This window comes from Bombina bombina, unplaced genomic scaffold (assembly GCF_027579735.1).
Source record: "Bombina bombina isolate aBomBom1 unplaced genomic scaffold, aBomBom1.pri scaffold_2407, whole genome shotgun sequence".
Taxonomy (NCBI): Eukaryota; Metazoa; Chordata; class Amphibia; order Anura; family Bombinatoridae; genus Bombina; species Bombina bombina.
This window is the reverse complement of record NW_026510995.1, coordinates 10,184-32,079: the sequence shown is the minus strand read 5'-3', so window position 1 is coordinate 32,079 and position 21,896 is coordinate 10,184. Positions and strand designations below refer to the sequence as shown.

The 21,896-nt window shown below is 43.8% G+C and overlaps 1 protein-coding gene across 1 annotated transcript; it reads left to right on the top strand.

The window, feature by feature from the left end:
- Positions 1-4,335: 4,335 nt before the first annotated feature.
- LOC128643559 (brain-specific angiogenesis inhibitor 1-associated protein 2-like protein 2) lies at positions 4,336-19,408 on the top strand (the record flags this gene model as incomplete). Its single annotated transcript, XM_053696401.1, has 8 exons — positions 4,336-4,357; positions 4,539-4,600; positions 14,099-14,170; positions 14,731-14,847; positions 15,264-15,410; positions 15,522-15,656; positions 18,985-19,096; positions 19,174-19,408. Coding segments are annotated over 8 exons (902 nt in total), but the record flags the coding sequence as incomplete, so codon positions are not given.
- Between the last annotated feature and the right edge of the window lie 2,488 nt (positions 19,409-21,896).

Here is a 21,896-nt window from a genome sequence, read left to right as displayed (position 1 = left end):
TGTGTGTGTGTGTGTGTGTGCAGTGAGTTGGGTTAGTACAGGATGCTGTGTGTGCGTGCAGTGAGTTGGGTTAGTACAGGATGCTGTGTGTGCGTGCAGTGAGTTGGGTTAGTACAGGATGCTGTGTGTGTGTGTGTGTGCAGTGAGTTGGGTTAGTACAGGATGCTGTGTGTGTGCAGTGAGTTGGGTTAGTACAGGATGCTGTGTGTGTGCAGTGAGTTGGGTTAGTACAGGATGCTGTGTGTGTGTGTGTGTGCAGTGAGTTGGGTTAGTACAGGATGCTGTGTGTGTGCAGTGAGTTGGGTTAGTACAGGATGCTGTGTGTGTGCAGTGAGTGTGGTTAGTACAGGATGCTGTGTGTGTGTGCAGTGAGTGTGGTTAGTACAGGATGCTGTGTGTGTGTGTGCAGTGAGTTGGGTTAGTACAGGATGCTGTGTGTGTGTGCAGTGAGTTGGGTTAGTACAGGATGCTGTGTGTGTGTAGTGAGTTGGGTTAGTACAGGATGCTGTGTGTGTATGTAGTGAGTTGGGTTAGTACAGGATGCTGTGTGTGTGTGTGTAGTGAGTTGAGTTAGTACAGGATGCTGTGTATGTGCAGCGAGTTGGGTTAGTACAGGATGCTGTGTGTGTAGTGAGTTGGGTTAGTACAGGATGCTGTGTGTGTAGTGAGTTGGGTTAGTACAGGATGCTGTGTGTGTAGTGAGTTGGGTTAGTACAGGATGCTGTGTGTGTGTGCAGTGAGTTGGGTTAGTACAGGATGCTGTGTGTGTGTGCAGTGAGTGTGGTTAGTACAGGATGCTGTGTGTGTGCAGTGAGTGTGGTTAGTACAGGATGCTGTGTGTGTGTGCAGTGAGTTGCGTTAGTACAGGATGCTGTGTGTGTGTGTGCAGTGAGTTGGGTTAGTACAGGATGCTGTGTGTGTGTAGTGAGTTGGGTTAGTACAGGATGCTGTGTGTGTATGTAGTGAGTTGGGTTAGTACAGGATGCTGTGTGTGTGTGTGCAGTGAGTTGGGTTAGTACAGGATGCTGTGTGTGTGTAGTGAGTTGGGTTAGTACAGGATGCTGTGTGTGTATGTAGTGAGTTGGGTTAGTACAGGATGCTGTGTGTGTGTGTGTAGTGAGTTGAGTTAGTACAGGATGCTGTGTATGTGCAGCGAGTTGGGTTAGTACAGGATACTGTGTGTGTAGTGAGTTGGGTTAGTACAGGATGCTGTGTGTGTGTGCAGTGAGTTGGGTTAGTACAGGATGCTGTGTGTGTGTGCAGTGAGTGTGGTTAGTACAGGATGCTGTGTGTGTGTGCAGTGAGTGTGGTTAGTACAGGATGCTGTGTGTGTGTGTGCAGTGAGTTGGGTTAGAATAGGATGCTGTGTGTGTGTGCAGTGAGTTGGGTTAGTACAGGATACTGTGTGTGTGTGTGCAGTGAGTTGGGTTAGTACAGGATGCTGTGTGTGTGTGTGCAGTGAGTTGGGTTAGTACAGGATGCTGTGTGTGTGTGCAGTGAGTTGGGTTAGTACAGGATACTGTGTGTGTGCAGTGAGTTGGGTTAGTACAGGATGCTGTGTGTGTGTGTGCAGTGAGTTGGGTTACTACAGGATGCTGTGTGTGTGTGTGTGTGTGCAGTGAGTTGGGTTAGTACAGGATGCTGTGTGTGTGTGTGCAGTGAGTTGGGTTAGTACAGGATGCTGTGTGTGTGTGTGCAGTGAGTTGGGTTAGTACAGGATGCTGTGTGTGTGTGTGCAGTGAGTTGGGTTAGTACAGGATGCTGTGTGTGTGTGTGCAGTGAGTTGGGTTAGTACAGGATGCTGTGTGTGTGTGTGCAGTGAGTTGGGTTAGTACAGGATGCTGTGTGTGTGTGCAGTGAGTTGGGTTAGTACAGGATGCTGTTTGTGTGTGTGCAGTGAGTTGGGTTAGTACAGGATGCTGTATGTGTGCAGTGAGTTGGGTTAGTACAGGATGCTGTGTGTGTGTGTGTGTGTGTGCAGTGAGTTGGGTTACTACAGGATGCTGTGTGTGCAGTGAGTTGGGTTAGTACAGGATGCTGTGTGTGTGTGTGCAGTGAGTTGGGTTAGTACAGGATGCTGTGTGTGTGTGCAGTGAGTTGGGTTAGTACAGGATGCTGTGTGTGTGCAGTGAGTTGGGTTAGTACAGGATGCTGTGTGTGTGTGCAGTGAGTTGGGTTAGTACAGGATGCTGTGTGTGTGTGCAGTGAGTTGGGTTAGTACAGGATGCTGTGTATGTGCAGTGAGTGTGGTTAGTACAGGATGCTGTGTGTGTGTGCAGTGAGTGTGGTTAGTACAGGATGCTGTGTGTGTGTGCAGTGAGTGTGGTTAGTACATGATGCTGTGTGTGTGTGTGTGTGTGTGTGTGTGCAGTGAGTTGGGTTAGAATAGGATGCTGTGTGTGTGTGCAGTGAGTTGGGTTAGTACAGGATGCTGTATGTGTGCAGTGAGTTGGGTTAGTACAGGATGCTGTGTGTGTGCAGTGAGTTGGGTTACTACAGGATGCTGTGTGTGTGCAGTGAGTTGGGTTAGTACAGGATGCTGTGTGTGTGTGTGTGCAGTGAGTTGGGTTAGTACAGGATGCGGTGTGTGTGTGCAGTGAGTTGGGTTAGTACAGGATGCTGTGTGTGTGTGTATGTGCAGTGAGTTGGGCTAGTACAGGATGCTGTGTGTGTGCAGTGAGTTGGGTTAGTACAGGATGCTGTGTGTGTGTGTGTGCAGTGAGTTGGGTTAGTACAGGATGCTGTGTTTGTGCAGTGAGTTGGGCTAGTACAGGATGCTGTGTGTGTGCAGTGAGTGTGGTTAGTACAGGATGCTGTGTGTGTGTGTGTGTGCAGTGAGTTGGGCTAGTACAGGATGCTGTGTGTGTGCAGTGAGTTGGGCTAGTACAGGATGCTGTGTGTGTGCAGTGAGTGTGGTTAGTACAGGATGCTGTGTGTGTGCAGTGAGTGTGGTTAGTACAGGATGCTGTGTGTGTGTGCAGTGAGTTGGGCTAGTACAGGATGCTGTGTGTGTGCAGTGAGTTGGGTTAGTACAGGATGCTGTGTGTGTGTGTGTGTGCAGTGAGTTGGGTTAGTACAGGATGCTGTGTGTGTGCAGTGAGTTGGGCTAGTACAGGATGCTGTGTGTGTGCAGTGAGTGTGGTTAGTACAGGATGCTGTGTGTGTGCAGTGAGTGTGGTTAGTACAGGATGCTGTGTGTGCGTGCAGTGAGTTGGGTTAGTACAGGATGGTGTGTGTGTGTGTGTGCAGTGAGTTGGGCTAGTACAGGATGCTGTGTGTGTGCAGTGAGTTGGGTTAGTACAGGATGCTGTGTGTGTGTGTGTGTGCAGTGAGTTGGGTTAGTACAGGATGCTGTGTGTGTGCAGTGAGTTGGGCTAGTAAAGGATGCTGTGTGTGTGTAGTGAGTTGGGTTAGTACAGGATGCTGTGTGTGTGCAGTGAGTGTGGTTAGTACAGGATGCTGTGTGTGCGTGCAGTGAGTTGGGTTAGTACAGGATGCTGTGTGTGTGTGTGTGTGCAGTGAGTTGGGTTAGTACAGGATGCTGTGTGTGTGCAGTGAGTTGGGTTAGTACAGGATGCTGTGTGTGTGCAGTGAGTTGGGTTAGTACAGGATGCTGTGTGTGTGCAGTGAGTTGGGTTAGTACAGGATGCTGTGTGTGTGTGTGTGCAGTGATATTTACTAGTTATTGTCATATAATGTTATAGATATTCTATTCCTGGAGTTATCTGTATATTAGTGCCAGTGTCACTGCACATAGCTCAGGTACAGCTACAGTTTGTCACTGTTTGTGTGTCAGTAAATTAGTTCTGGCCTCACTCTCTCAGCTGCTTGGTATCTGCTTTATAAATGTTATTTTGTTTAGAAACCAATTAATCACTGTCAGTCGCTGTGCTGTCACCTGTGCTGTCACCAGTGGACATAACAGCTACACGTTGTATTCACTGATCCTGAGATAGGATAGACTTTTCATTTGTAAATTACTCATTTAACAAAATATTTTTTTTAAAAAAGTTAAAGGGACATTAAACACTAAATACATGCTAGATAGAATGATGCATTCAAAGAAAAGTTTAGTCCATGTAGATGTATTTTTTAAAGTTTCATTAGTTGTTTAAAAAGTGACAAAATAAGTGTAAAGGTTTAGTGTCTATAAAACACTGGGAGCTGCCATGTTGTAACTTGTGTTACCTTCTCTGCTGTGGCCAATTAGAGACAGTTATAAATAGGTCACTAGAGTGTGCCGCCAATGGTTGTGCTGGATTTAACAGTGTTCTGCACTTCCATTTCTAACAGGAACTGAAAAGCTCACAATTTCAGAATGGAATTACAGGCAAAGAGGACAAAATAAATAATGAAAGTATATTGCAGAGTTGTTTTATTATATACAATTTATCATTTTATATTACCATCTCAAAGTGTTTAATGTCCCTTTAAAAGCTACTTATATGTGACCTACATATAGTTACCTATATTGCCCCTGTTCTCAGCGACTCCGAATGGACATAAATATTTTCACTCTTTTTCCGTTACCGCCTCAGGTCAGCTGCTGATCCAGATGGCCGACAGTTGTAGAACTGCAAGCGCTGGGCTGGATTTAGTGGTAAGTTAACCCTATATTAGACAGCTAGCCCATGTGTTGCCAGAAATACCCCTCAAACCTGAAATATCTGACCGCAAGGGGGTGTGGGTGCTTAGGTAGGCAGCCATCTTGTATGCGTTATGTAAGAACTGGCAGCAGCATATTTGACTGACATCTGTGAGAGCAGCGCCTTATGTTACTGTGGCACGTGCGCCTTATGTTACTGTGGCACGTGCGCCTTATGTTACTGTGGCACGTGCGCCTTATGTTACTGTGGCATGTGCGCCTTAAGACTGAACATATAGCAATCACTAAATGACTTCAGTGTGTGAGCTGGACTATGGCATCACAAACGTATCAGTCATTAGCGTGATGCATGAGGATGATATACTCAGTGTTATACACAGACTGCACTGTACACTTATTAGGTGATATTAACCCTTTGTTTCTGGGAATTTCAGAGAAAAACTTGCTGAAAGTACAGGAGAATGTTTAGCATTTTTGTCAGCACTCCAGGTCTCTTCACCTCACTGGTCATCGCCCCCTTAGGTACTGGCAGCCAGTCTGTCCGTATGCACTGTAGTTTTTTGTTTTTTTTATATATAAATTTTTATTTTCTGTAGTGTAGGGATTCCTCCTCACCCTCCCACCTCCTTGATGCTTCTATAACAGCTCTGTAACCCTTCCCGTCTGGCAGTAACAAGTTAGTACATTTATGTTTTTAATTATTTATTATATTTCCTTTCTGTAGTATCGGAATCCCCCTTACCACCGCCCACCCCCCTCCACTTACACAAACTTCCAAACGATCAGCTTTTTTTTCTCTAGTGTAGGGACACATCTCCCCTCTCCAACTGTTCATATTGTTTTGTAGTGTAGCATCCCTCCCTCTCCCCTCCCACGATGGGCCGCCCACCCGCCCGCCTCCCTCCCACACTTTCTGCACCCCCGGGTTTGGCTCCCGCTGTTAGAATGATGGACATACGTACGACGTCAACACAGTATGCTGGGAAAAGTGATGTAGTGCCTATGTCAAAAAGGTGCAAGCGGTTAATAGTAACATTTATTAATAGTCAATAGTAAGCTCTATTTAACAAGCTCCGTATGTAGCTTGATGGCCCCTGTTTCTGGCGAGTCTTCAGACTCGCCAGAAAGAGCAGTTATGAAGCTGCGGTCACAAAGACCGCTGCTCCATAACCTGTCCGCCTGCTCTGAGCAGGCGGACAGACATCGTAACAATACAACCCGATCGAGTATGATCGGGTTGATTGACACCCCCCTGCTGGCGGCCCATTGGCCGCGAGTCTGCAGGGGGCGGCGTTGCACCAGCAGCTCACAAGAGCGTATTGCTCGCTGTATTCAGCGAGGTCTCGCGGACCTGATCCGCAGTGTCGGATCAGGTCCGCCAGACCTTGATAAATATCCCCCAATGTGTCATAACATTACATGTGAATAGGTGTTAAAGGGATTTGGAAGTCAGAATTAAACTTTTTTACGAGACAGAGCGCACAATTTTATAAAACCTTCAAATCTAGGTTTAATCAAAGTCCCCTATCTTTCTTGATCTTCTTTGTTGAAACGTAGCTCTTTTCCATGAACGCATACTGAGATAGCCTCAGGAGTGTGCATGTGCCTTGTGCACTATATGTTAGCAGTTTTTGAGACATTGGCCTAGATTCAGAGACCCTGTTGTTGAGGGGTTTTGTTGTAAAGGTGAGAAAATCATAGAGTGTTGCTTCACTAGCGGACGACCCGGCCATGAACTTCTATAGTTGTGTGAGGTGCCAGTACGTGATATTGTGTACATGAAACGAGAGTTACAACCACAACAAGTCAGCAACTTGTGTAAATGGTTGCAACTGTGAAACCTCTGCACGTCTGTCTGTTACAGTAAAGTTGTCTCGCTGGATAGAAGGAAACGTGTTCTGGTTATGGGCGTTCCAAGACTTCTAGAAACGCGGTTGGGAGTTTTTACGTACTCCTAGTACGCAGGTTTCATAAAAACTCTATTGCACCTGCAAAGTATCTGGTCTCGCTGTCGTGTCTCTCTATTTCAAAGTAGACAGTTTAAAGGGGCAGGAGGTAATCAGCTGTGTCAGAAACGAGACACAAGTGTAAGGTCCTGAGGACATAGCAATCTTTTCCACTCAAGCAAATGCTTAAAGAATAACGGCAACTCGCATGTAGAATTGTTATAGAGAGCAGCCTTTATAGAATATGCAGCAGCTTTGAATACAAATTAAGTTATTGTCCCCATTATATGATCCAAGAAATAAAACAGCCTTTTCTTCTGTTATGTGTGATCAGTCCACGGGTCATCATTACTTCTGGGATATAACTCCTCCCCAACAGGAAATGCAAGAGGATTCACCCAGCAGAGCTGCATATAGCTCCTCCCCTCTACGTCAGTCCCAGTCATTCTCTTGCACCCAACGACTAGATAGGATGTGTGAGAGGACTATGGTGATTATACTTAGTTTTTATGACTTCAATCAAAAGTTTGTTATTTTACAATAGCACCGGAGCGTGTTATTACTTCTCTGGCAGAGTTTGAGGAAGAATCTGCCAGAGTTTTTTACTATGATTTTAACCGGAGTAGTTAAGATCATATTGCTGTTCTCGGCCATCTGAGGGAGGTAAAAGCTTCAGATCAGGGGACAGCGGGCAGATGAATCTGCATTGAGGTATGTAGCAGTTTTTATTTTCTGAATGGAATTGATGAGAAAATCCTGCCATACCGTTATAATGACATGTATGTATACACTTCAGTATTCTGGGGATGGTATTTCACCGGAACTACTCTGTTAAAAGTCACTAATCCTTTTAATAAGTATTTATCATGTTAAACGTTTTTGCTGGAATGTAGAATCGTTTACATTGCTGAGGTACTGAGTGAATAAATATTTGGGCATTATTTTCCACTTGGCAGTTGTTTGCTTTTAATTGTGACAGTTTCGTTTCTCTTCACTGCTGTGAGGGAGGGGCTGTTTTTGGCGCTCTTTGCTACGCATCAAAAAATTCCAGTCAGTTACTCTTATATTTCCTGCATGATCCGGTTCATCTCTGACAGATCTCAGGGGTCTTCAAACTTCTTTGGAGGGAGGTAGATTCTCTCAGCAGAGCTGTGAGAATTTTATATTGACTGTGAATAAAAACGTTGCTCTGTAATTTTTATGTCAAATTTAATGATTGTTATTTTACTAATGGGAACAAACCTTTGCTAAAAGTTATGTTGTTTTAAAGTTTGAGGCTATAACTGTTTTTCAGTTCATTATTTCAACTGTCATTTAATCGTTTAGTACCTCTTTGAGGCACAGTACGTTTTTGCTAAAAAAGATTATAACCAAGTTGCAAGTTTATTGCTAGTGTGTTAAACATGTCTGACTCAGAGGAAGATATCTGTGTCATTTGTTCCAATGCCAAGGTGGAGCCCAATAGAAATTTATGTACTAACTGTATTGATGCTACTTTAAATAAAAGTCAATCTGTACAATGTGAACAAATTTCACCAAACAGCGAGGGGAGAGTTATGCCGACTAACTCGCCTCACGCGGCAGTACCTGCATCTCCCGCCCGGGAGGTGCGTGATATTATGGCGCCTAGTACATCTGGGCGGCCATTACAGATAACATTACAAGATATGGCTACTGTTATGACTGAAGTTTTGTCTAAATTACCAGAACTAAGAGGCAAGCGTGATCACTCTGGGGTGAGAACAGAGTGCGCTGATAATACTAGGGCCATGTCTGATACTGCGTCACAGCTTGCAGAGCATGAGGACGGAGAGCTTCATTCTGTGGGTGACGGTTCTGATCCAAACAGATTGGATTCAGATATTTCAAATTTTAAATTTAAATTGGAGAACCTCCGTGTATTACTAGGGGAGGTCTTAGCAGCTCTCAATGATTGTAACACCGTTGCAATACCAGAGAAACTGTGTAGGTTGGATAAATACTTTGCGGTACCGGCGAGTACTGACGTTTTTCCTATACCTAAGAGACTAACTGAAATTGTTACTAAGGAGTGGGATAGACCCGGTGTGCCGTTCTCACCCCCTCCGATATTTAGAAAAATGTTTCCAATAGACGCCACCACACGGGACTTATGGCAAACGGTCCCTAAGGTGGAGGGAGCAGTTTCTACTTTAGCTAAGCGTACCACTATCCCGGTGGAGGATAGCTGTGCTTTTTCAGATCCAATGGATAAAAAATTAGAGGGTTACCTTAAGAAAATGTTTGTTCAACAAGGTTTTATATTGCAACCCCTTGCATGTATCGCGCCGATTACGGCTGCGGCAGCATTTTGGATTGAGTCTCTGGAAGAGAACCTTAGTTCATCTACGCTAGACGACATTACGGACAGGCTTAGAGTCCTTAAACTAGCTAATTCATTCATTTCGGAGGCCGTAGTACATTTAACCAAACTTACGGCTAAGAACTCAGGATTCGCCATACAGGCACGTAGGGCGCTGTGGCTAAAATCCTGGTCAGCTGATGTTACTTCTAAGTCCAAATTACTTAATATACCTTTCAAGGGGCAGTCTTTATTTGGGCCCGGTTTGAAAGAAATTATCGCTGACATTACAGGAGGTAAGGGCCACGCTCTACCTCAAGACAAAGCCAAAGCTAAGGCTAGACAGTCTAATTTTCGTCCCTTTCGGAATTTCAAAACAGGAGCAGCATCAACCTCCACTGCACCAAAACAGGAAGGAGCTGTTGCTCGTTACAGGCAAGGCTGGAAGCCTAACCAGTCCTGGAACAAGAGCAAGCAGGCCAGGAAACCTGCTGTTGCCCCAAAGACAGCATGAACCGAGAGCCCCCGATCCGGGACCGGATCTAGTGGGGGGCAGACTTTCTCTCTTCGCCCAGGCCTGGGCAAGAGATGTTCAGGATCCCTGGGCACTAGAGATCATATCTCAGGGATACCTTCTAGACTTCAAATTATCTCCCCCAAGAGGGAGATTTCATCTGTCAAGGTTGTCAACAAACCAGATAAAGAAAGAAGCGTTTCTACGCTGTGTACAAGATCTGTTATTAATGGGAGTGATCCATCCGGTTCCGCGGTCGGAACAAGGACAAGGGTTCTACTCAAACCTGTTTGTGGTTCCCAAAAAAGAGGGAACTTTCAGGCCAATCTTAGATTTAAAGATTCTAAACAAATTCCTAAGAGTTCCATCGTTCAAAATGGAAACTATTCGGACAATTTTACCCATGATCCAAAAGGGTCAGTACATGACCACAGTGGATTTAAAAGATGCTTACCTTCACATACCGATCCACAAAGATCATCACCGGTATCTAAGGTTTGCCTTCTTAGACAGGCACTACCAGTTTGTAGCTCTTCCATTCGGATTGGCTACGGCTCCAAGAATCTTCACAAAGGTTCTGGGTGCCCTTCTGGCGGTACTAAGACCGCGAGGGATTTCGGTAGCTCCGTACCTAGACGACATTCTAATACAAGCTTCAAGCTTTCAAACTGCCAAGTCTCATACAGAGTTAGTTCTGGCATTTCTAAGGTCGCATGGATGGAAAGTGAACGAAAAGAAGAGTTCTCTCTTTCCTCTCACAAGAGTTCCATTCTTGGGGACTCTTATAGATTCTGTAGAAATGAAGATTTACCTGACAGAAGACAGGTTAACAAAGCTTCAAAATGCATGCCGTGTCCTTCATTCCATTCAACACCCGTCAGTAGCTCAATGCATGGAGGTGATCGGCTTAATGGTAGCGGCAATGGACATAGTACCTTTCGCACGCCTACACCTCAGACCGCTGCAATTGTGCATGCTAAGTCAGTGGAATGGGGATTACTCAGATTTGTCCCCTACTCTGAATCTGAATCAAGAGACCAGAAATTCTCTTCTATGGTGGCTTTATCGGCCACACCTGTCCAGGGGGATGCCATTCAGCAGGCCAGACTGGACAATTGTAACAACAGACGCCAGCCTACTAGGTTGGGGCGCTGTCTGGAATTCTCTGAAGGCTCAGGGACTATGGAATCAGGAGGAGAGTCTCCTTCCAATAAACATTCTGGAATTGAGAGCAGTTCTCAATGCCCTTCTGGCTTGGCCCCAATTAACAACTCGGGGGTTCATCAGGTTTCAGTCGGACAACATCACGACTGTAGCTTACATCAACCATCAGGGAGGGACAAGAAGCTCCCTAGCAATGATGGAAGTATCAAGGATAATTCGCTGGGCAGAGTCTCACTCTTGCCACCTGTCAGCAATCCACATCCCGGGAGTGGAGAACTGGGAGGCGGATTTCTTGAGTCGCCAGACTTTTCATCCGGGGGAGTGGGAACTTCATCCGGAGGTCTTTGCCCAAATACTTCGACGTTGGGGCAAACCAGAGATAGATCTCATGGCGTCTCGCCAGAACGCCAAACTTCCTCGCTACGGGTCCAGATCCAGGGATCCGGGAGCGGTTCTGATAGATGCTTTGACAGCACCTTGGAACTTCGGGATGGCTTATGTGTTTCCGCCCTTCCCGCTGCTTCCTCGGTTGATTACCAAAATCAAACAGGAGAGAGCATCAGTGATTCTAATAGCGCCTGCATGGCCACGCAGGACTTGGTATGCAGATCTAGTGGACATGTCATCCTGTCCGCCTTGGTCTCTACCTCTAAGACAGGACCTTCTGATACAGGGTCCATTCAAACATCAAAATCTAACTTCTCTGAAGCTGACTGCTTGGAAATTGAACGCTTGATTTTATCAAAACGTGGTTTTTCTGAGTCGGTTATTGATACCCTGATACAGGCTAGGAAGCCTGTTACCAGAAGGATTTACCATAAAATATGGCGTAAATACCTATACTGGTGCGAATCCAAAGGTTACTCCTGGAGTAAGGTTAGGATCGCTAGGATATTGTCTTTTCTACAAGAAGGTTTAGAAAAGGGTTTATCAGCTAGTTCATTAAAGGGACAGATTTCAGCTCTGTCCATCTTGTTACACAGGCGTCTGTCAGAAAATCCAGACGTCCAGGCCTTTTGTCAGGCTTTAGCTAGGATCAAGCCTGTGTTCAAAGCTGTTGCTCCGCCATGGAGTTTAAACTTAGTTCTTAACGTTTTACAGGGTGTTCCGTTTGAACCCCTTCATTCCATTGATATAAAATTGTTATCTTGGAAAGTTCTGTTTTTAATGGCTATTTCCTCGGCTCGAAGAGTCTCTGAGTTATCAGCCTTACATTGTGATTCTCCTTATCTGATTTTTCACTCAGACAAGGTAGTTCTGCGTACTAAACCTGGGTTCTTACCTAAGGTAGTCACTAACAGGAACATCAATCAAGAGATTGTTGTTCCATCCTTGTGTCCAAATCCTTCTTCAAAGAAGGAACGTCTTCTACACAATCTGGATGTAGTTCGTGCCCTCAAGTTCTACTTGCAGGCAACTAAAGATTTTCGCCAAACTTCTTCCCTGTTTGTCGTTTATTCTGGACAGAGGAGAGGTCAAAAAGCTTCTGCTACCTCTCTCTCTTTTTGGCTTCGTAGCATAATACGTTTAGCCTATGAGACTGCTGGACAGCAGCCTCCTGAAAGAATTACAGCTCACTCCACTAGAGCTGTGGCTTCCACTTGGGCCTTTAAGAATGAGGCCTCTGTTGAACAGATTTGCAAGGCTGCAACTTGGTCTTCGCTTCATACTTTTTCCAAATTTTACAAATTTGACACTTTTGCTTCTTCGGAGGCTATTTTTGGGAGAAAGGTTCTTCAGGCAGTGGTTCCTTCTGTATAATGAGCCTGCCTATCCCTCCCGTCATCCGTGTACTTTTGCTTTGGTATTGGTATCCCAGAAGTAATGATGACCCGTGGACTGATCACACATAACAGAAGAAAACATAATTTATGCTTACCTGATAAATTCCTTTCTTCTGTTGTGTGATCAGTCCACGGCCCGCCCTGTTTTTAAGGCAGGTAAATATCTTTTAAATTATACTCCAGTCACCACTTCACCCTTGGTTACTCCTTTCTCGTTGATTCTTGGTAGAATGACTGGGACTGACGTAGAGGGGAGGAGCTATATGCAGCTCTGCTGGGTGAATCCTCTTGCATTTCCTGTTGGGGAGGAGTTATATCCCAGAAGTAATGATGACCCGTGGACTGATCACACAACAGAAGAAAGGAATTTATCAGGTAAGCATAAATTATGTTTTCCCCTCAGACAGTTATCCAAGATTCTAAAATAATAAAAGTCAGTCTACATAATGGATTGTTGTAGGTAACTGCTGGTAGAAATTTTAGGACAATGTTCTTCTGCCAAATGACACTCCCTTTAATTAGCGATCTGATTTGCTATGTATATAGATCAGCAACTTATATGTATTAAATTTGCATCATTCTTTTGGTATCATTTGTAAAAGGAGTAGCAATGCACTACTGGGATCAAGCTGCTGATTGGTGACTGAACATCTATGGCTCTTGTCATTGGCTCATGTAATATGTTTAGCTCCCAGTAGTGCATTGCTGCTCCTTCAACAAAGGACACCAGAAGAATGCAGCAAATTTGATAATACATATACATTGGAAAGTTGTCTAAATTATATCTTTTCTGAATTGTGAAAGAAAAAAAATGGGTTTAACTTGTTTTTATATTTCTTTTATTTTTCTGAAACTGTTATAAAGTTTCCTTTTGTGCGTCACTCATAACACTTTAATTTGTACTCTCCTGTCCCTTTAAATGATATAAAATAAAAGTCTGCGTTAGAATAATCTCAGACACAGAGGAGTTTTGAGTCGGTTACATTTGTCGCAAGAGGCTTCAGAAAGTGTCACAATCGTGTGTGCAGCTTGATCCTATAGTGTTCTCTTTATAAACAGTTAACTCCCTATATTAACCCTGAATATTCTGTCATGTTCTCTTGTCTTATTAAAAGTGTAGGTCCCATGACAGACAATTTATTAACCAATAACTGCTCTGATTATATTCTACCTAAGTGGAACATAAATATTATGTAAAATAATAACTCCATATGACGTGTTGGCTGCCACCTGTATTTTAGATTTGTTTACAGCATTTTCTTTTGTAAGTTACCCATGTGACAACCTCCAGGGATAAAGCCCTCAACATCAAGTGCCAGGGACACCATACTCCAGGGCCCCCACAGCCATAGATCCTCCCTCCAGGAACAGACCCCACACTACAGGGCCCCAGAGCAACAGACCTCCTATCCGGACACTCCCACTCCAGTGACAAGGCACCCACTCTGCAGACCCTTAACGGCTTAGTTACTGCTAGCGCAGCTGTCTGTGATTCTGATCATCTGCTTCATTTTAATGGCTGTAGCTCTTAATAAATCATTTACTTATTAATCCACATTATATATAAGCAATTAAGCTTGAACTGTTCATATATGTTATGGATTTCTAGGAAAATGAATTCTACCATTGCTATTAAAAATTGGAAAAAGGTAGAAGATTTAGAAGATAATGGCAAATTTGTTGCACTAATTTGTCACCTGTCCAATATGGCTGCTCTGTAACGCACAGTGAAAATAACATGATTTACTAATGTGTTGTTTCTAGTTCCAGACATTACACACTGATATTCTACAACAGATGGACAAGAACACCAAGTTAGACATGCAGTTTATACACGTGAGCCTCATACCTGTCTGTCTGTCTGTCTGTGTGTCGCTAGAGCTCTCCTCTCTTCCTCGCTTGTTTTCTACATTTCTACCTTAAAAAGCATAAAGTAATGTTCTTTTGTGATGAGAACAGAGCTTCCCCAACCAATTGCAGAACACAGATGCCAGGTGTCCCATATTTAACAGGACAGTCCTGCATTATAACTGTAAAATTAGTGTTAAACTGATAATATACTAACCTGATTAAGCCTGGCATCTAGTATGGGCAAATAACTGACAGGGATCTCATGTGATTGGGGCTACAGGGTGAGAGGAAGGCACTGATGTGAGGCCCCATGTGATCTGGTCTAGATGTGATCACAACCTCAATCATCACCTCTGTAGGATCACTGGATAGCCCACCAGTATACACTGCCTCTCTCTTCTCCCCCTCCTATAGTTTCTGCTTTTAACATTTTTGCCAAATTGTGGAGCTGCAAATCCATAAGTCGTTGAATTCGGTGATCCCCCCCCCTATTTTCCTGTCACCTACCTTTATTTGATCATCTCTTTTCCGCTCCCTACAAACAGGACAGTCAGAACCGCTATGAAATGGAATATCGTCACCGAGCCGCTACTCTGGACAAGTGCATGTCAGAGGTCTGGAAGATGGAGCGGCAGAGAGACCGTAACCTGAGGGACATGAAGGTGAGACCGACAGCCACGGGCGTACTTGCAGAATTGGGATAAGAGATCTCTCACTAAATATATCAGATCCTTACACCACAAAACCTTTTTGTTTTTTAATTTATCGTGACCCTACGACTCCTATCTGTAGATCCATCAGATCCTTTATAGAATGTATAGAATGTGTGCGACCTTAAAGGGACATATTAGTATAAAACTTGTAAGATTCCGAGAGAGATTACTTCTGTTATTAGATTTACTTCTTGCTCTTGGTTAAAGCATAGCTTCTTTACATGAGACCACACTGGGCAGCAGTATCTGTTATATATAGTGCTCTCTATGTCTCCATTTATTCCCTGACCACATTCTCATGTCTCAGCACCTGTCTGTATCTCCCCTGCCCCTTTGCCCTCTCACCCCTCTGCTCTCTGGCACAGGAGAACGTTAATATGCTGCACTCAGACATGTTGTCCTTTGTCCGGGAGAGTCAGCGTGCAGCAGAACTGGAAGAGAAGCGCAGATACCGCTTCCTCGCAGAGAAACACTGGCTGCTGTGTAGCACTTTCTTGCAGTACCATAACCGGGTGAGTGGCCCCAAGAATTTGTTTTTGTGTTTAATTTAGAACCCTTTTTTCCAAGCAAAAAAACAAAACAAAAACAAATGTTGTGTTGCATTTTTTGTCCCTACCACACAGGCTCAGGGGGTGCTACAGACTCGACTGCCCGCATGGAAGGAGCAGGTTGAGACCAGCAGAACACAGGCTGGACCAGTACCTCAGGCACAGAACTACAACAGAGCAAGCGTTAACGCACGAGACTCCATGCAAATGGTAACAGTGACGGGAACACTGATTAACAATGTGCAAAAATCACAGTAGAGGTGACCAAGGCTTAAAGGGACACTGAACACAAATTTTTCATTTCATAGAGCATGAAATTTTAAGCAACGTTCTAATTTACTCCTATTATCAATTTTTCTTCGTTCTCTTGCTATCTTTATTTTAACAGCAGGAATGTAAGCTTAGGAGCCAGGCCATTTTAGGTTCAGCACCATGAATAGCGCTCGTTTATTGGAGGCTACATTTAGCCACCAATAAGCAAGCATAACCCAGGTTCTCAACCAAAAATGGGCCGCCTCCTGTGCATCAAATTCCTGATTTTTAAATAAAGATAGCAAGAGAACAAATAAAAATTGATAATAGGAGTTAATTAGAAAGTTACTTAAAATTGCTGCTCTATCTGAATCATGAAATAAAAAAATTGGGTTTAGTATCCCTTTAAACAACAGATAACAATAATGTGTGCATGAGCTGGTTACGTTCTAAGCTCTTCCCATGTGCATGCGTTTGTAACATTCAAAGCTCTCCCTGTGTGCATGAGCTGGTTATGTTCTAAGCTCTTCCCATGTGCATGCGTTTGTAACATTCAAAGCTCTCCCTGTGTGCATGAGCTGGTTATGTTCTAAGCTCTTCCCATGTGCATGCGTTTGTAACATTCAAAGCTCTCCCTGTGTGCATGAGCTGGTTATGTTCTAAGCTCTTCCCATGTGCATGCGTTTGTAACATTCAAAGCTCTCTCTGTGTGCATGAGCTGGTTATGTTCTAAGCTCTTCCCATGTGCATGCGTTTGTAACATTCAAAGCTCTCTCTGTGTGCATGTGCTGGTTAAATTCTAAGCTCTCTCTGTGTGCATGCGCTGGTCACATTCTATGCTCTTTGTGTGTGCATGCGCTGGTCACATTCTAAGCTCTCTCTGTGTGCATGCGCTGGTCACATTCTATGCTCTTCCTGTGTGCATGCGCTGGTCACATTCTAAGCTCTCTCTGTGTGCATGCGCTGGTCACATTCTATGCTCTTTCTGTGTGCATGCGCTGGTCACATTCTAAGCTCTCTCTGTGTGCATGCGCTGGTCACATTCTAAGCTCTCTCTGTGTGCATGCGCTGCTCACATTCTAAGCTCTCTCTGTGTGCATGCGCTGGTCACATTCTAAGCTCTCTCTGTGTGCATGCGCTGGTCACATTCTAAGCTCTTCCTGTGTGCATGTGCCGGTCACATTCTAAGCTCTTCCTGTGTGCATGCGCTGGTCACATTCTAAGCTCTTCCTGTGTGCATGCACTGGTCACATTCTAAGCTCTTCCTGTGTGCATGTGCCGGTCACATTCTAAGCTCTTCCTGTGTGCATGCGCTGGTCACATTCTAAGCTATCTCTGTGTGCATGCGCTGGTCACATTCTATGCTCTCTCTGTGTGCATGCGCTGGTCACATTCTAAGCTCTCTCTGTGTGCATGCGCTGGTCACATTCTAAGCTCTCTCTGTGTGCATGTGCCGGTCACGTTCTAAGCTCTTCCTGTGTGCATGTGCCGGTCATGTTCTAAGCTCTCTCTGTGTGCATGTGCCGGTCACGTTCTAAGCTCTTCCTGTGTGCATGTGCCGGTCACGTTCTAAGCTCTCTCTGTGTGCATGTGCCGGTCACGTTCTAAGCTCTCTCTGTGTGCATGTGCTGGTCACATTCTAAGCTCTTTCTGTGTGCATGTGCTGGTCACATTCTATGCTCTTCCTGTGTGCATGTGCAGGTCACATTCTATGCTCTTCCTGTGTGCATGTGCTGGTCACATTCTATGCTCTCCCTGTGTGCATGTGCTGGTCACATTCTATGCTCTCCCTGTGTGCATGTGCTGGTCACATTCTAAGCTCTCTCTGTGTGCATGTGCTTGTCACGTTCTAAGCTCTCTCTGTGTGCATGTGCTGGTCACGTTCTAAGCTCTCTCTGTGTGCATGTGCTGGTCACATTCTATGCTCTTCCTGTGTGCATGTGCTGGTCACATTCTATGCTCTTCCTGTGTGCATGTGCTGGTTACATTCTAAGCTATCTCTGTGTGCATGTGCTGGTTACATTCTAAGCTATCTCTGTGTGCATGTGCTGGTTACATTCTAAGCTATCTCTGTGTGCATGTGCTGGTCACATTCTAAGCTCTCTGTGTGTGCATGTGCTGGTCATGTTCTAAGCTCTCTCTGTGTGCATGTGCTGGTCACGTTCTATGCTCTTCCTGTGTGCATGTGCTGGTCACGTTCTATGCTCTTCCTGTGTGCATGTGCTGGTCACGTTCTAAGCTCTCTGTGTGTGCATGTGCAGGTCACGTTCTATGCTCTTCCTGTGTGCATGCGCTGATTACATTCTATGCTCTTCCTGTGTGCATATGCAGGTCACATTCTATGCTCTCTCTGTCTGTGTGCATGTGCTGGTCACATTCTTTGCTCTTCCTGTGTGCATATGCAGGTCACATTCTATGCTCTTCCTGTGTGCATGTGCAGGTCACGTTCTATGCTCTCTCTGTCTGTGTGCATGTGCTGGTCACATTCTATGCTCTTCCTGTGTGCATATGCAGGTCACAGTCTATGCTCTTCCTGTGTGCATGTGCAGGTCACATTCTATGCTCTTCCTGTGTGCATGTGCAGGTCACATTCTATGCTCTCTATGTGTGCATGCGCAAGTCACGTTCTAAGCTCTCTGTGTGCATGTGCTGGTCACATTCTATGCTCTTCCTGTGTGCATGTGCTGGTCACATTCTATGCTCTTTCTGTGTGCACGTGCTGGTCACATTCTATGCTCTTCCTGTGTGCATGTGCTGGTCAAGTTTTAAGCTCTTCTTGTGTGCATGCGCTGGTCACGTTCTAAGCTCTTCCTGTGTGCATACGCTGGGTACGTTCTAAAACCTCCCTGTGTGCATAATCTGGTTACCTACTGATATCACAAAATACACATGTATAGAGGGCAACCTAGACTGCATATACACGAGATTAATTGAGCATGTGTTAGTTATGTTCTAAGCTCTCTCTGTGTGCATGTGCTGGTCACATTCTAAGCTCTCTCTCTGTGCATGCGCTGGTCACTTTCTGAGCTCTCTCTTTGTGCATGTGCTGGTCACATTTTAAGCTCTCTCTCTCTCTCTCTCTGTGCATGCGCTGGTCACATTCTAAGCTCTCTCTCTGTGCATGCGCTGGTCACATTCTAAGACCTCCCTTTGTGCATACGCTGGTTTCCTACTGATATCACACAATACACATGTATAGAGGGCAACCTAGACTGCATATACATGAGATTAATGGAAGATATGCAGGTAGCGTACAAGGGACACAATGATGTTGTATCGTTGCCAGGCACCGAGACCCCTGGGAGAGGTACCTATAATGAGTCGCACAGCAAGTCCTGCAGAAAATGCAGAACATTCGGATTTTGCTAAAAGAGGACTACCAAGGACACCATCATCCGGTAAGCAGACAGCATTGTGTGTCTGAGTTTTGTACACTTAGATTGTTGAAGTTATCTACAATCTTTCTCTGTCACAGGTTCCCTAAACAGCATTCAGCTCCGCACTCGCTCCAGTTCCTTTGGGGAGGTGGCTGTGGCTGCTGTGGCAGCTGCTGCATCTAGTCCAGGAACTAGAAGAGTTCAGGCTATCGTAGATCATAACCCAGGAGGAAATCGCACACTTCTCCAGTTTTCCAAAGGTGCTGTCATTACCGTGCTGGTCCCCGAAGCCCGGAATGGCTGGCTGTATGGCAAGCTGGAGAATCAATCCACGTAAGTGTAAATAAGACAAGGGGGACTCAGTCATATCCAATGTCTGCTTTTGTTTTTTTCCCATTTAACAGCAATGTGTTTATGTGCTCACTGGCACACTAGGTACTACAAAATATGTTTATTTATATTTAGTTTAGTTCCTATTTTATTGAAATATGTTTTGCTTTAGCAGGAAATCTACAAAAAAAAGGACATATACTCTGTCTCACCCTGAAAGTAAATCATTAAACTCAAGCTACTAATTAACAAAAAACACAATTGGTGGCAAAGGCCCACCAATTGCCAAAGAATACACTAATAGCACTCTTGATTCCTATTGATTGTGAATAAAGTAGTATTATGGTAGTGTTTGGTGTTACTTTATACTACAGACATATATTAAAATATAACAACTTTTATTAGTAAAATTAAAAATGGGTGAAGATATAAAAACATTAACCCAAGACAATGTCACCAATGATATGCTAAGTATTAACCCTTATTGAGACAATATAAAATCGGCTGCCTTATTGCTTGATAAATAGCCTTAATACCTTGGTATAAAATCAAACTACGCACTATAGCACAATAAATCAATTTGCATTGCTTATGTACTAGTTCTTTGGTAGTATTGATACGGTATGTTAATGGATATATTATTGTGTTGTTGTTCCCACGGCAAATAGATATTATAAGGTGGTCTAATATAAGTTTAGCTCAACATAATGATTGTATCCATAGTCACAAAATAATAAGTTAAGCAATTGCTTAGAAAAATGGTTGACTAGCAATTGTATCACAACACTTTTTAAAGTAGCATGTAGATTAGAAACATATGTATCAAGCAAACGTTTAATATAGCCATTATCATACCATATCAATACTACCAAAGCACTAGTAAATAAGCAATGCAAATTGATTTATTGTGCTATAGTGCGTAGTTTGATATTATACCAAGGTATTAAGGCTATTTATCAAGCAATAAGGCAGCCGATTTTATATTGTCACAATAGCGTTTAATACTTAGCATATCATTGGTGACATTGTCTTGGGTTAATGTTTTTATATCTTCACCCATTTTTAATTTTACTAATAAAAGTTGTTATATTTTAATATATGTCTGTGGTATAAAGTTACACCAAACACTACATTAATACTACTTTATTCACAATCAATAGGAATCAAGAGTGCTGTTAGTGTATTATTTGGCAATCGTGTTTTTTGTTAATACTGTTAATACTTTACTTAATACACAGCACGTATCAGCAATATTAATAATATAAATTTAATCTGACTATAAGATTGAAATAATATTTGTCATAGCTGACTATCATTCCTAAGGTAGTGCCTTTGATCTCGCTCCTTTACAAGCTACTAATTACCTGCAGTGGGTGTTAGGTTTTGTATTCATGCAAATGCTTATAGTGAAATCACTGTAAGCTTCCTGGTCTGCTAATTCCTTCCTGTAGTAAACTGGCACTAAATCTGTCTTTACAACCAGGAAGTGTCTCAAAGGTTTTTTTTACATAATGTGCTACACAAGGGTTTTATAATGAGCTGTATATGGATACAAATAGAAATATTTCAATATTTTCCAGTTGACATTTATTAATAAATGTTCCCCTTTGTCTCCTTTCCATTAGAGCAAAGCTTTCCAAACTGTGTATCGTGACACATTAGTGTGTCGGTGGCAGTGTGTAGGTGTGTCCCAACTTCAGCACAAATTTTTTTGAATTTAAATTTTTTTTGAACATTTTATTTTTTTGGTTTCTGACTTTCCGCCTACCTGCTATGCATATCACATGGTTGACACGTGATTGATACCTAGTGGGTCACAGATCATCTTAACCTATTGGCGCAGCTCAGCGGGAACTGAAACTACTCCCATTGGCGGCACATTGGCTTCTGACTGCACGTGTAGTCTCCTCAATCGGCTCGTGACTGCATATGTAGTCAGTGAGTGGGACAGCAGTGCGTTTGCAGCGCGGGCAGTAGTCAGTCTGACTCGCAGAGGGCGGCAGTTTAAACGCTGAGCTGAAGTCAGTGCTTTTTTGTTTGTCTTTTTGCAGCTAGCTCCCAGTAGTGCATTGCTGCTCCTGCTATTGATATATGGATAGGAAGTGGAAGCTTAAAAATGCTTGATGATGAAATGCGAGTGTCTTTATCTAATTTTCCACTAAATATTCAGAAACTGTGTTCATCCCATCAACCTCATACATCCTATTAAAATAGTAGGTAGCTATTGGTGATGTTAAACTTTTTTCCATCTAAAGGGGAGGAGAGTCCACAGCTTCATTCATTACTATTGGGAATTAAGAACCTGGCCACCAGGAGGAGGCAAAGACACCCCAGCCAAAGGCTTAAATACTCCTCCCACTCCCCTCATCCCACAGTCATTCTTTGCCTTTAGTCACCGGAGGATGTCAGAGAAGTGCTGAATATTCGAAATATTCTCTTATGGAGGGTAGTACTCTTCGGAATGGGACTGGAGTTTTAAGTAGTCCTGTCA